This window comes from Mytilus galloprovincialis, chromosome 7 (genome assembly GCF_965363235.1).
Source record: "Mytilus galloprovincialis chromosome 7, xbMytGall1.hap1.1, whole genome shotgun sequence".
In the NCBI taxonomy this organism is placed as follows: Eukaryota; Metazoa; Mollusca; class Bivalvia; order Mytilida; family Mytilidae; genus Mytilus; species Mytilus galloprovincialis.
The window spans coordinates 15,746,310-15,760,820 of NC_134844.1; the positions used below are offsets into that span (position 1 = coordinate 15,746,310).

Sequence of the window (14,511 nt, forward strand, 5' to 3'; positions counted from 1 at the left end):
CCTTTATTCCAAATCAATAATCTGTATTCAGCCAATCTTAAATATAGTGGTATAATGGCAGCACCATTTATTCAATGAGTGGCAAATCTCATTCGTGATGATCAGACAGTTATATATCGTAAGTATCTGCTTAAGCAAGTCTAAATTGAAAACAACGTTCAAACTTATGAGTACTAAACATGTAGTATCTGCTTAATAAAGATTGTATGAATTTGATAAGCTTCACTGTCTACAGTTTAAAGAAATTTAAGGCTGCGATTTCTTTACAGTTGTAGAAACAGTTATGTGTCTTCTGAATGCTGGAGTTGACGTTAACATTATAACAGAAAATGGAAAATCTCCTTTGTACCTACTGTTATCAAGACACTCACATGAAACTATTCAAGAACTTTTACCACTCTTTATCGAAAAGGGAGCTGATCCAAATCAAGGTCCTTATCCACCATTGGAAATTGCTACTTGCTTACGACGTATATCCGTAGTTAAATTCTTGCTTAACCATGGTGCTAAAGTTGATATCAAGAATAGAAGAAATGAAACTCCACTAATAAGTGCTTCGCGCATGTGTTTCCTAGAAAAGAAAGGTATCTACTGTGAAATAGTAAAATACTGTCTACTCAGATAGTCATGTATTGACAAAGAGTGTTATTTATCATGCTATGCTTTATGGCTGCCATTTAGGATATTTTACGACTACAGTGCATGGTAACAGATTACATTGTAAGAACGAGCCATTCTTTACAAAAATCTGCTGACCATCACTCACGAAGAATTAAATTGAAATACAATTTTCAAGAAAAAATAAGAGCATGCATGATTGTCAACGAGACATCTCTACATTGGCGACGAAACGACACAGAAGTTAAACAACTATAAGCTATTACACGGCCCTCCACTAGTAGCATACGGCATAGTCAGTTAAAAAGGGTCATACATAATAGATTACATACAATTTAAACGAGAAAACTAACAGTCTGATTTATTTACAAAGCTAAAAAGAAATACTAGTATTATACACAACAATAAACGATAACAACCCTAATATTAATTTGATAATTTATCAAGGTTACAAAAATGTGGTTTGTTGCAAATGCAAATCAACTCAAAAACATATATTCATTAATCATGTGCTCGTGGTATTAGCATATAGATCAACTATGAACTATACCATTTTAGATAGTCTACGTGAAGTTGTGTCATAATATTTGTTTGTTGGTCTTCAACTGTTTCCAGCTCTTTGATCGGATTGTTGTATCTTTGACACATTCCCTATTTCCATTCTCCATATTATGGAAAAGAGACCTTTTATAAATACTTTGAATCCAACATTTTTAAATTCTCTTATTCAGATTTTCTTTATTACTTCAGAAAAACTCCTAGATACGATCGAAACACTTTTACGTGAAGGCGCATCAGTTAACGTTAAAGATGAACAAGGAAGTTCACCATTGATTATATCCATCACTCACGGTTGTTTTAAAGCAAATGAAAGATGTGACTCAGATGTAAACAAATTAGTATCGTTGTTACTCAAATATGGAGCAGACCCCAACACACAGGAGATTGGCAAAGACTCGGCCATGATTTTAGCAGTTGAAAATATGTTGCCATCAGTAGTAAGAACGCTCTTGATTTATGGTGCAAATATTGATCATATAGGAGAACAGCGTCAATCATTATTACAAAGATGTTTACAAACTAAAAGTATGCAAATTATTCTGGAACTCTTTAACGTTACAGATAATAAACGCGGACTAGATCAATCGCCAGAATTATGTAGTGTTTGTAAACTTCTGTTATTTATAAAAGGGGCATTCGCTAAAAAATTGACAGAAATTCAAAAAATGATTTGTTTTGTTGAACATAGTTATAAACCTAGAATTGTGAGAAGAAAGTATTATAATATGTAGTCTTTTTTCGTTCAATTTTTTCAAAATAAGAGCAAACATCAATGTTATATTATTGGCGTGCAGGTCCTTGATCTAACTCATAAGAATTCGTATTCCTGTAAACACGTATATAACCCTATAACTAGAATGGATTACTCATGGGCTAACGATATTTAGTTCTTTAAAGAAAAGAACGTCAAAATCGATAAGAAAAGCAACTCAATCACAGTGAAGATAACATTTTTTTTCTGATTCAGCCAACGACAACAAAATGTGGTATTACGGATAAAACTCAAAAGCCTTAATTCGTCTTGAAAATTGTAACATAATACGAATTCACGATCATTACAGTTTCCTAATTATAATTATTATTTCTGGTTTGGTCGCAGATGGTTAACTTCGTATAACTTTTCAATTAAAATCAAATGAAATCTTTTGTTTTATTTGCTTTGACATTGCAATATTGAATATTACTTCAATTAACCGCTATTGTTCCCCATCGTCGTTTTATAAGGCGTACTACTATGATTTCCGGCAAAAATTACGTTGATAATTCTGAATAGTCTTCTTTTAGATAGTCGAAACTCCACAACTAAGTGTACTGAAGAGGTAACCATCTGTTTAACAAATATTCATCAACACTATTTGTTTTTTGTTCCAGATGCCACGGCCTCAAACTTTAAAATGTTGAACGTATTACTTAGTAGTAATACATTTGGTGACGCAGTCAACATTTTTTTCCCTCAATTTTTTAAGTACGTACAACATGTGACGAAACCAGATGAAATATTTTCGCATTGGGTTTTTAGACCTACATGTATTCCAGATACAGATAAGGTGGACAAAAAGGTTACCGCTAAGATTTCAACAATGGTTTTGTCGAATTCGTATGTCGATCCAAATTTTACCAAAGACCAACAAAATTCACCACTTATCTTCTTTTGTAAGATTGAATGTGCATATGCTGTTAAACAATTAGTTCAGTATGACGCAGATGTAAATCACATTGGAGAGGATGGAAAGACAGCAGTACACCATGTTATGAAGATAAGCGGTAATCAGATATGTTTTTTTTTATCAAATTTGTCTAAATAACGTTCAATCAAAAAAGATAAACATACAGCTTCCGAGTAAACTTAAAAACATACTGCGCAATAAAAATATGGTTTACAAGATCTCATTGCAAAAGAAATCAGTTGAAAATCAGAAAAATGACATGTTAGTATTTTGTTGCCTAATGAAACGGTCTCGTTTTACTTATTTACAACTGGCATACAAGTGAGCGGTTTAGCCAGCTAAAACAACAGGTTTAATCCACCGTATTCTTTTATTTTATCTAATACAACTACGAACAAGAAGAGGTATTGGGTTTTTGAAATTGACAGCAGACAGTTTTGTAGAGGTTAAGAAAACTTAAACTTAAAAAATGCATGGATATCGAAGCAGACAACTAAGACGCAGTTTAAAAGGTTATCTACTTGAAAAATGAGAGCAATTTAGTAAAATATCATTTCAATTTCAAACATAATACTATACACGAAGTTTTGTTATACTTATTTTTTTTAAGATCCATATACAGCAGTAGCATCGCTCGATTGTTTATTAAGCAAACAACCAAATCTAAGTTTAAAAGATGCATCCGGAAAGAATGCGTTGGACACAGCCATCGAGTACATGAAAGAACAGTGCCATCGTGAACGAAATGCACACTTAAATGAAAATGAACGGATGAAGTTAATGACGCTGAGGTGTTTAATGATTCGACTTTTAGAAGCAGGCGCAACTGCGGACGTTGCTGCATTAAACAGCACCTTAATTGATTGTGCATATGGTGGAGATTTTAATGGCATGAAAGCACTAATTGTACATGGAGCAAACATGCATTGTCGAGATAGATCGGGAAGTTCAATTCTACATTTATGTTGGTCCTATTGTAAGACATTTTATTCATTATATATTAAAAACGACCATTGTAATAGTATGTTGCTGTCTATTAAAAGCAACGGTGACGAAACACTCCCTGCATTCGAAAATGATTTTCACTTTTGAGCAATGAATCGTTCCGTCACTTAGTTTAATTTTCGAACCATTATATAATTACTAAGATTTTCTTCGTGACTTAAAAATTTAATACAATTTTTGTTAATATTTAACATTTTACTCATTTTGCAAGAAACAGTCATTATACAATAAGGTTACGTTTTTTATGTCTGCAGTGTAGTTTTTTATTGGAGAAGGAGAGGTATTTCATTTGGTTTTGAAGTAACTGAACACTCAGAATAAAACTAGATTACATTGTAGTTTGTGATAGTAATAATAATAGTTTCCATATTTTAAAATATTCATCAAGAATATATCAGACGGTTTTGTTGCAGGTATTAACGAAGCAATAGCATTTCTTGAGTGGATTGTCGGAGAAAACTTTGATATGAGCATTGTAACAGATGAAGGAGATTCCATTTTAATGTCTATGCTAAGTAAAAGCTACAACTTCACAAGAGACGATCAACCTGATGAAAGAGATAAAATAGCAACACACATTGCAAATGTTTTTGCTCAAAATAAAGTACCGTTTGTAAAAAATAAATGTAAAAATTCCCCATTACATTTAGCAGCCAAGGCACGATATGCAAAAACAGTAGACGTGTTAATAAAACTGGGTCTTGATGTATGCGATCGAAACGAAAGTGGCTTCACACCTCTTCATTCATGTTTAGAATTTCCAGCAGGTTAGTAAATTGAAGTTCGATACCATAAAAAAAAAAGAAATAAAACAAAATGAAACAATAAAAGCAATGAAAAGAATATAGCTCAGCTATAGCATGCCACATATGTATGTGCACTTTTCAATTGCAATATACTCAATTCGTATGTTTAGAAAGTCTAACTCGCACATTATTTTTTTTTCACTTAGTTTTTAGTGGACTGCAATGTAATTCATTAAAGCCGATAGAGATAGATTTATTTATCCAAAATGAATGCTTCATACACATTGTAACAGGTGATTAAACAAATTGTTTGTACCTGGGTACGTCCGTACTTAACGGGTTAATACTTGACACGAGGTTAAATAGGGTCGCAAGTTTGTACCTGTTGTCAATTGAAAGTTTGTACTTTAATGTTAGAATAGATCGTATAGATAACGAAATTAAATTACCTTTGAGATGATCATTACAATGACAAAAATTAATTTATGTACACTTAATGTTAATGGTATACAAAATAAAGAAAAAGGATTAAGAGTTATAGATTGGGTTAAACGTAATAAGTGTTCCATTGTCCTTTTACAAGAAACACATCTCAATGAAGAAACTAGGGCTAGTCTAGAAAAAGAAACTGATTTTATTTTTCACTGCAGCTATGCACGAAGATACTGTTGTTGTGTTATTTCTAAACGTTAGGGTATTTTGATGTTTAAAAGTTACATTACAGAACCCCATGAAGAACTGTATGTTTTACTTATCTATTACAGCAGATACAACTCGAGTTCCTGATATTTTATCCAAACTATTGACTTGCACACTTCCTAAAAAGGATTTGAAATCACTAAGAGGAGGAAAGCTTTTACATCTCGCATCAAAAATATGTCATTATGACCAGAGCACGACAGATTTTCAGACAGATTTGCAGACAGAGCTAACTGGTATACTTTTGAATTACGGCGCAGACCCAAATGATCATTTTGGAGAAGACGTACCCTTAATAGAATCATGCAGACAAATGAATATAGGGTCGACAAATCTATTATTAAATTCAGGAGCCAATGTAAATGTTAGAAACTTCGAAGGAAATTCTATTCTCCATGTTTTGTTTGCTGAAAATTGTTGGAGAAAAGGTAAGATGTAATACATAATACAGGTCTGTTGTCCATAGTTATTTCACAAGATTTCTAAAATTCTGTGTAGCAATTTTTATCAGTGCTTGCTTTTTACCCTCTCCAGTTTTATTTCCCTTATTTGTGACAATACTGCGTGAGACTTATCGTCAGTTTTTATTTATCATGCATAGCACTATAGATGCGGCCAGTGCAAAAAAAAATATTGTTTGTCTGTGTTGTTAAATAATCTGTATTTTTATTGTTGTTTTCAGTCTTTCTTTCTTTTGGTCAAGGTGTTTCTTCTTTCTGTCATTTATGGTTTTTACTGAATAGCCCAACAGTATGGTCAGTTGAACGGAGCGTATTAACGCCACACAAACATTGTTCATAAAATTTTGTTCTAACGCCTTTGTTAAAACGCAAACATTTGCTAAATAAGACAAACATATATCGCGATCCTTTGCGAAATAAGGCTAACATATGACGCGATACCTTGTGAAATAAGGCAAACCTTTTGATTTTAAATATTTTATAATCAAAAGCTGTTATATTGAATAAAATTTTACATTTTATGTTAATTATTTGATTTAAAAGCAGTGTTTTCTAAATATCGGCAATTGCATGTCTTTCTGACAGTAAAAAAGACGTGAGATTGTTGTTACTCTATCAGGCTAACGGAGCTCTTGAAACTTTCATATTATGTTTTAATATGAATTTACGATGAAAATATATCACAACGTTATGTGTTTGCAGTTGTTATGTTTCATAAATGGCTTAATATGTTCAAAATTTTATATTGTGTCGTGTTCAAGTATACCAAACACAAAAATGTTCCCAAACAAGAAAGTTGTCTCACTGCAAAATATAAAAAAGAAGATGTGGTATGATTGCAAATGAGACAACTCTCCACAAGAGACCAAATGACACAGAAACTAACAACTATAAGTCACCGTACGGCCTTCAACAATGACCAAAACCCATACTGCATAGTCAGATATAAAAAAAACGAATTGACAATGTAGAACAATTCAATCGAGAAAAATTATGTACCAAAAAATGAACGAAAAACAAATATATCACACATAAACAAACGACAACTACTGCATTAAAGGCTCCTGTCTTGGGACAGGCATGTACATACAGCATGTGGCGGGGTTAAACATGTTAGTTAGATCCCAACTCTACCCCTAACTTGGGACAGTGATGTAACAGTACAACATAAGAACGAACAACAAAAATCAGTTAAAAAAGGCTTAACTCATCAAATGGATAATAATAGAAATACTACAAATACATGTGGCCGTGGCCGAGTACTTGTTAATCCCAACAACAAAAAGACACCAAGTACGTACAGTAAAAGTCTATTATATGTCCCACTCGATTTTAAATGGAACGAAAAGTAATCGTCTCATCCAAAAAAATCAAAATAGTTGTAACATTAACATTTAAAACAAAAAACAATAAAACAAATTAAAAAGAAGAAAAAGCGATGTTGTAAATGAAGCCTTATACATGGGTTGCCTTTAAAAATATGGGGATATAACAAGCACAGTATATGAATATTGCGTTTATATACTATGTTATCAGAAATTAAAACCATAATAAATAATATTGTAATACACATCTGCAAATGAATAGTTCTAAAATCTGTCGATACCTACATTGTGACATTGCACAAGGTCGTGTTTTTTCTAACTGTTAATTCGTTATTGGCTGTCAGTAGCTGCAAGTACTTTCAAATCTGTAATTTGAGTCATGTTCTTCTTTTAAGGATGTACACCTCTAAGGAGACAAACATTTCTTGAATTAAACTCTTTTTCTTAACCTGATGTTTGGATTTATTTGACTGTAAAGAAGTAATTGATGTAGAAAAATAATAAATGGTAGTGAATTTCTTGTTTTGCTACGGCCCTTTCAAAGTACCCAATATTGATGATTTTCCAAATTTTCATAAATTTTTACGCATTTTGGAGCTATTGCCTTGAAAAAAATTACAGTTCCACAATTAAACTTTTTTCATACTTTCAATACAGATGAAGTGGACCAAAATATATAAAATTAACCTAAAAATCAACAATGGGTAGGTGTGAATTTAAGAATTGTTATCATACTTTGATTCTTTTTTCGTGTCAAATTTATCATGCTGTCAATTTTGAAAATTTGTGATTTTTCTGTTTTAAGAACAAAATGCATAATATTTCAACTTCTTTGTTATAAATCATTGAAAAAATACATATTCAAGATATTTGAAAAGAAAAAAGTGATATGGGATGTGCATGTTTCTGGTAAAATCATTTCTTGTAACCCTCACCAATTTTCTCAAAATTGTGGCTAAAAAGACTGACTTGAGGGACAATACAATTCGAAAAATTTATTACTCAAAAACTACTTATTGTGAAAACACAATTTCTTCACAGAGTTAAGTTTGATAATGATATGTTTTAAATTTATTGATATTTTTTCTTCTAGTATCACATGATTCGGAAATATTTTTTTCAACAAGACTGAACGTCAGAGGAATACATCATACAATAAACCATGCATCGACAGTCTGTTGTTCTGCATTGTGTTGTTCTGATGAGTTTAACCCTTGAACATGATGATTATAGTTTTGTCAGTTTTGTCACATGTTGAAACTGTCAAAGTCAAGTCTTTAGTTCAGTGATTGTCGTTGATTTATGTTTCTCATATTTTTCTATCGTAAATTGTTTTGTTAAGCTGTTAGTTTTCTTAATCGAAGTAATTCATATTTCATATTTTGAGTCCGTTATAGACGACTATATAATATGGATTAGTCTACTTGTTGAAGGCCATACGGTTGTCTTTAATTGCCATACCCACTTCGTTTGAACGTTGGTTGAAAATTGTCTGTTTGTCAATTATACAATATATCTTTATTCCTATTTTGAGCTTCTCTTGATAATCCATACATAATTTAGACCTAAACTATACTGATGAAAACCCATCTATGAAACCGATTTTTCATGGCATTTGAAGCATCAATGCTTAGACGGTTAAGAATAGAATATTCAATATTAGATTTTATCATAAATTATTTTATCAAAAACTGTATAGATAAGTGTTTCCTTACAATATACTAATGTGTTTCCTTACAATATACATAGCTTAGTAGCCATGCATAACATACGAAAAGGCGATTGGCACATGTTTGTCAGGCTTTATTTTCAAAAGGATTGAAAGGGTTATGGAGAAGGTATCCCAAAATTTCAGACGCGTACATAGTTTATTAGTATGACAGTAGGAAGATGCAATGAGGTAAAAAACTGAATTATATATAAAATACGTACATGTTGTTTATTTTCTTTTGTTATCTATTCTGACATCGGACTCAGACTTTTCGTAAACAGAGTTTTATCATGCGTATTGTTGTGGGTTTGTTTTTGTCTACATTGGCTAGTGATATAGGGGGAGGGTTGAGATCTCAAAAAATATGTTTTACCACGCCGCGTTTTTGTGCCTGTCCCAAGTCAGGAGCCTCTGGCCTTTGTTAGAATGGTATGATTTTTAATTTTAGTTTCTTTGTGTATAATTCGGAGTTTAGTATGACGTCAATTATCACTCAACTAGTAACATATTTGTTTAGGGCCCAGCTGAAAGACTCCTCCGGGTGCGGGGGTATCTCGCTGCATTGAAGACCTGTTGGTGACCTTCTGCTGTTGTCTGCTCTATGGTCAGGTTGTTGTCTCTTTGACATATTCTCCATTTACATTCTCAATTTTATGTACTGATTCTTTATAATATTATAATGTATTTTAACTTTTTATGGAAGAAAACGAACTCCACTTGATGAAACTCTTGCTTGAAAGAGGTATACATGTAAATGCTGTTGATAAATTTGGAAGATCTGCACTATTCTTGGCCGTTCAAACATCAATCGATCTCAATGAAGCCATAGATGACCTTGAAGAAAAATACGAAATCAACTATTCATCAAAAGAATATTATGCATCAAAGGAAATTATATCAGAGCTGTTACAATATGGATCAGATATCAATTTACAGGATGATTCCAGAAATACAGTTTTATCAACTTTCTGTCGTTTAGGTTTGTTTTTCACCATACTATTCATTATTTATAAAATAAAGGAGTATATGATGAATAATAAATTTGATAAAATTAATGATGATGACGAGGACGACGACAATGATGTTCACAATATTTCGAATATATACTTTTGCTCATGATATATATTAGCCACTCAAATTTTGTTTTCATAATACCGTTTTGAAAACTACAAAAATACAGATTATTGAAAAAAGAGTGATTAGACAGTAATATTTCAAGTTTTTTTTCCGCAAACAAATATGGTCGTTTCTGGATTACATTTTTCATTAGGTACTCCCTTAATTCTGAAAAATAGGGGTCTAATTCAGCGTTTCCAAAAGCAAATGTCTATCTTCCTCCATCTTTCTTTCATTTTCTGTATTTACATTAGTAAAAATTCTTTTTTTCGCAGTCTGTTTGCTGATTTAAAGCATCCTATTGTTATCGAAATTAAAGACCCCTAACATTACAATGGAAAAAAGTAAAATCACAAAAATACTGAACTCAGAAGAAAATCAAATTTGAAAGTCCCTAATCACATGGCAAAATCAAATGACAAAACACATCAAAAGCGAATGGACAACAACTGTCATATTCCTGACTTGGTACAGGCATTTTCAAATGTAGAAAATGGGGGATTAAACCTGGTTTTATAGCGACAGTCTCGTCAAATTCCGTTATATTTACAATGATGTGTAAACTAAACAGACATAAAAAAATAAAAAAGTCAAAATATGGGTACAGCAGTCATCATCGTACGCGTGTTACAATTTTAAAAGAAACAATCTCGCGTGTCTGACGTCAGAAAATTTATACGTCACATATTTTTGTCGTTCAATGTGTATACAAACAATTTAAAAATTTCACATGGGCAATGTTAGCATACAGGGTTAACAGGGAAAACAACAACGAGCTTGATTTGATGTATTAACATTAAACAAAATCAATAAGGACTGACGTAAATCAACCAGCGAACTACAATGTACAGTCTTTTGGCTTGGAACATGCAAATAAAATAAATGCTGAAGACATATTTTGGGAGGATATGTTCGCCCCCGCGAACATCTTTTATGCCATTACTTTCTGTATGTTCCTTTCCCAAGATCAAAGCCTGTAATTCAGTGATTGTAGTGTAGTTTGTTGCTGAATATCGTATTTGGTGTTTTGGTTTTTATTTGTGTACGTATATCAGGCCGATAGTTTCTAGTTTGAATTGTTTTATTTTTGTCATTTTGTGGCCTTTTATAATTTGCTATTATAAGATATTGATCTGTGCACATTGTTGAGGACCATACGGTTCAGTACATGTTTGAAACTTTATTACAGGTCTTGCTTTTCTAATTATGATTTCTTTCATACTTTTATATTTGCTGCTTACAAATGAGAATGTTGAAAGTGCATAAACGATTTAAAATGATAAAGTTGGTCTTTTGAAAACTATAAAGTCATCATGAATTGGTTGACGGTTATAGGAAATCCGCGTCACATGTGGAATATCGATATGTTTCACTTGTCGATACGTGTCTTTCTTCCTCGATTGTGACATTTCAAAATATTACGTAAAAATGTACATTGCGATATGTATATGTAGTAGGTGTGCAACTATAGGTAAACAAACGGACGTCAAGAGTCAGAAACTCAGAAACGGCGCATAAAACGTTTGCCTAGATTTGTCAAGAGCGTACAGATGCATCTGATACAATTGATAGCGAAATCATGCATACTAATCTGTGTGATTTTCATATACCTACCATCTTTCTTTAAGGGATTATTATTTTGTAAAAGAACCTTCCTGTTGATTTTTAAAAAGGAGCGACAGACGAGGAAAACAAAATTTGGGAATGGAAATGGGGAATGTGTCAAAGAGACAACAACCCGACCATAGAGCAAACAACAGCAGAAGGTGACCAACAGGTCTTCAATGCAGCGAGAAATTCCCGCACCCGCAGGCGTTCTTCAGCTGGCCCCTAAACAAATATATATACTAGTTCGGTGATAATGAACGCCATACAAATCTCAAAATTGTACAAAAACTGTTCGATGTCATAATTTGACATTTTTAACATAAAATTATACCCATAATGGTCACTAAAAAAATCCAGATTATCCTAAACATCATTTCATCTTCGAAAATGAAATAAAATCAAAAATCAAATCAAATCAATAATTTCTCTTTGTTTTAAGGAATGGATGCAGGTATAGGAGAAATTCTAATGCAAGCAGAAATTGATCTAGGATTATGTAATGACACGTTCTGTATACACTACGCGATAAACAATAAATCGTTACAAAGAAGGAAAACGAAATGGATTAACTTTGTACGTATGCTTTTGGAAACTGGAGCGTCTCCAAATAAGTTTAAAGAAATCTCAAATTTGGTGGCAGTTACCTTACAAGGAAATTCTTGCCTTGTAGAGGAGATTTTGAAGCATGGAGGGGACGTAAACTACGCAGATAAATATGGCACGAAAAGAACTGCTTTGCATTATGCCTGTATTTTAAGTAAGATATTAAAAAAATGAAAAAATATTATACACATATTCTAACAGAGGTTGGAGGTATAGTCATGATTTTAATTGAGTTCTTAATTGGTGTTATAATTAATTAAAATTTTCGAATTATTATAAGCGTTGTGTATGACTGATTATTAAGCAGGTTGTATGTGTATGTAAACAGTATTACTGTTACACGCTGATAACACGTTTGGTAATTTGCATAGTCTTAACTGTTTTTATGTTTTTATGATAATGTTCGATGAAATATTATAAAAACGCAGAAAATTGTACTGTGTGTCAACAATGAAAAATATCAGTCTTGTTGTTTTTTAATGTAGAAACACAGTAATTATTTTTTTAATTCAGTGACGAAAATACAAGATATGTAAACTATACATGCTCTTTAACTTAGTTCTTTATTTGCCCAATTTAACAGTTTTTGATTCGAGCTTCACTGATGAGTCTTTTGTAGACGAAACGCGCGTCTGACCCATATATACAAAATTTCAACCCTGGTATCTGTGATGAGTCTCTAAAGATAAGATAAACTTTGATATGTGTCTGCTGTCGACTATTAAACTTAAATTTTCAATCTAAGATGATACATTTTATAAATAAATGTATCGACTATTAATGCATTCATTTGTAAATATTACACATTTATCATTTTTATTTGTATTTATAGAGAATCCACAGGAACGGGATGTCATAATCCGCACACTTGTAAAATTCGGTGCAGACCTTAATCATCCATCAATTACTGGAGAAAAACCACTAAATACTTTGATGAAGTGTATAATATATGATATTGCGGAGCATGGTATTGTATCATTAGATGACCCATCTTGTCTTAAAGTAGAAATTGATTTGTCTCTATTTAACCTCTTCGTCTGTGGAGGGTGTGATTTAACTCCATTTAAAGATCTAAAAGATGATATAGACGTATATCATCGGCTGATTGGAGCCACCAACTACAAATGGTCAAAGAATTTAATTGGAGAAAAGTAAGTTTACATGATATAGTACACATTATTTTGTTCATTACAAATTTAGATAGTCATCAAAACAATTATTTTGTTATAATACGATTCCATGTTGGTTGAAAGTGACGTTGTTTGTTTTCGTGTGCTATTCAAGATATTCCCTTATCTGTATGTTGTAGGGTTTATTGTTTATGGATTGCAGTGTAATTCAAATTCTGACATAATAATTGACAATCACACAAAGTAAAAAAAAAAAGGGAAACACACAAAACCTACCGAATACAAGTTTGCTTTAACTATTGACTCGACTGCAATATTAATTTACGACCATACATTGCGCTAATAATTGTCATAGAGCGGTCGAATTCATGATTAATCCCTACATAACGGTACTTATAAATTACTGGTTGACGTTTTTTAAAATCTCATCCCCTAGCTAGTCGGATGCACAACGCTTTGGCCAACATGGGTACTATCAGCTTACAACTACTTATGAAATTACCGGGGTTAAAACAAGCAACGCAACGGTATATTGGATTAGCAACCCGCGGGTATTTGGGTTTTCAAAAGAAGCCTTATTACTTGTCTAGTTGAACTCCGAAAAGTTACTAATCCGTGGATAATGCGAGCTTTTGTGCAGGAGTATGAACGTCCTTTGTAACCTTCAAGAGCATGATACATTGTAGTATTTATAGAGGTGAATAAAATGCTTAGTTGCACAAAAGAATTATTCTTATATGTATTAATTAATATATGCAATTTGTATAATTTATTTGTAATAAAGTGTCATTGACCAGTGTCTTGACAATGCAGATTGGACGATTTATTAAATTGCATACTGGGGATTGATTAATAATCGTTGGATACCAATTTTCGTGGGTTTCGTGGGTACATGGGAGCCACGAATATAAATGTTCAACGAATTACAAGTTTTCTAAAGAGATGTATGCAGACTTTGCTGAAACCACGAAATTAAATATCCAGGAATATGTAAGTTTTTCTCAAACCACGAATATTGGTAACGACGACAATAAATGAATCCACAGTCCTAGTAATTTGAATTTGTGCACGTTTTGATTTTGTCTCATGAATTTTTGTAAAATAATTTTGTTTTTGTTTTACATCCTTGTCTTTGTATTTATCTTCTTTTGACAGCATGAACTTCACTGAGAGATCACGCTTTAATTTTGAAGAATCGGTTCTACTAACATTATTAAAGACAGGATTATTTAAGGGTAGGCACTTAAAGTTAACCATCGAG

The 14,511-nt window shown here is 32.3% G+C and overlaps 1 protein-coding gene across 1 annotated transcript in view; it reads left to right on the forward strand.

Annotated features, from left to right (window-relative positions):
- The window catches only part of LOC143082408 (uncharacterized), a 76,297-nt gene that overhangs the window by 24,466 nt on the left and 37,320 nt on the right, over positions 1 to 14,511 (forward strand). The window contains exons 11-20 of the mRNA XM_076258059.1: positions 270 to 584; positions 1,369 to 1,704; positions 2,551 to 2,943; positions 3,457 to 3,822; positions 4,265 to 4,618; positions 5,362 to 5,724; positions 9,497 to 9,772; positions 11,957 to 12,274; positions 12,953 to 13,271; positions 14,406 to 14,475. Coding sequence (XP_076114174.1) covers positions 270 to 584; positions 1,369 to 1,704; positions 2,551 to 2,943; positions 3,457 to 3,822; positions 4,265 to 4,618; positions 5,362 to 5,724; positions 9,497 to 9,772; positions 11,957 to 12,274; positions 12,953 to 13,271; positions 14,406 to 14,475 — 3,110 coding nt within the window. The remainder of the gene's footprint in view (positions 1 to 269; positions 585 to 1,368; positions 1,705 to 2,550; positions 2,944 to 3,456; positions 3,823 to 4,264; positions 4,619 to 5,361; positions 5,725 to 9,496; positions 9,773 to 11,956; positions 12,275 to 12,952; positions 13,272 to 14,405; positions 14,476 to 14,511) is intronic.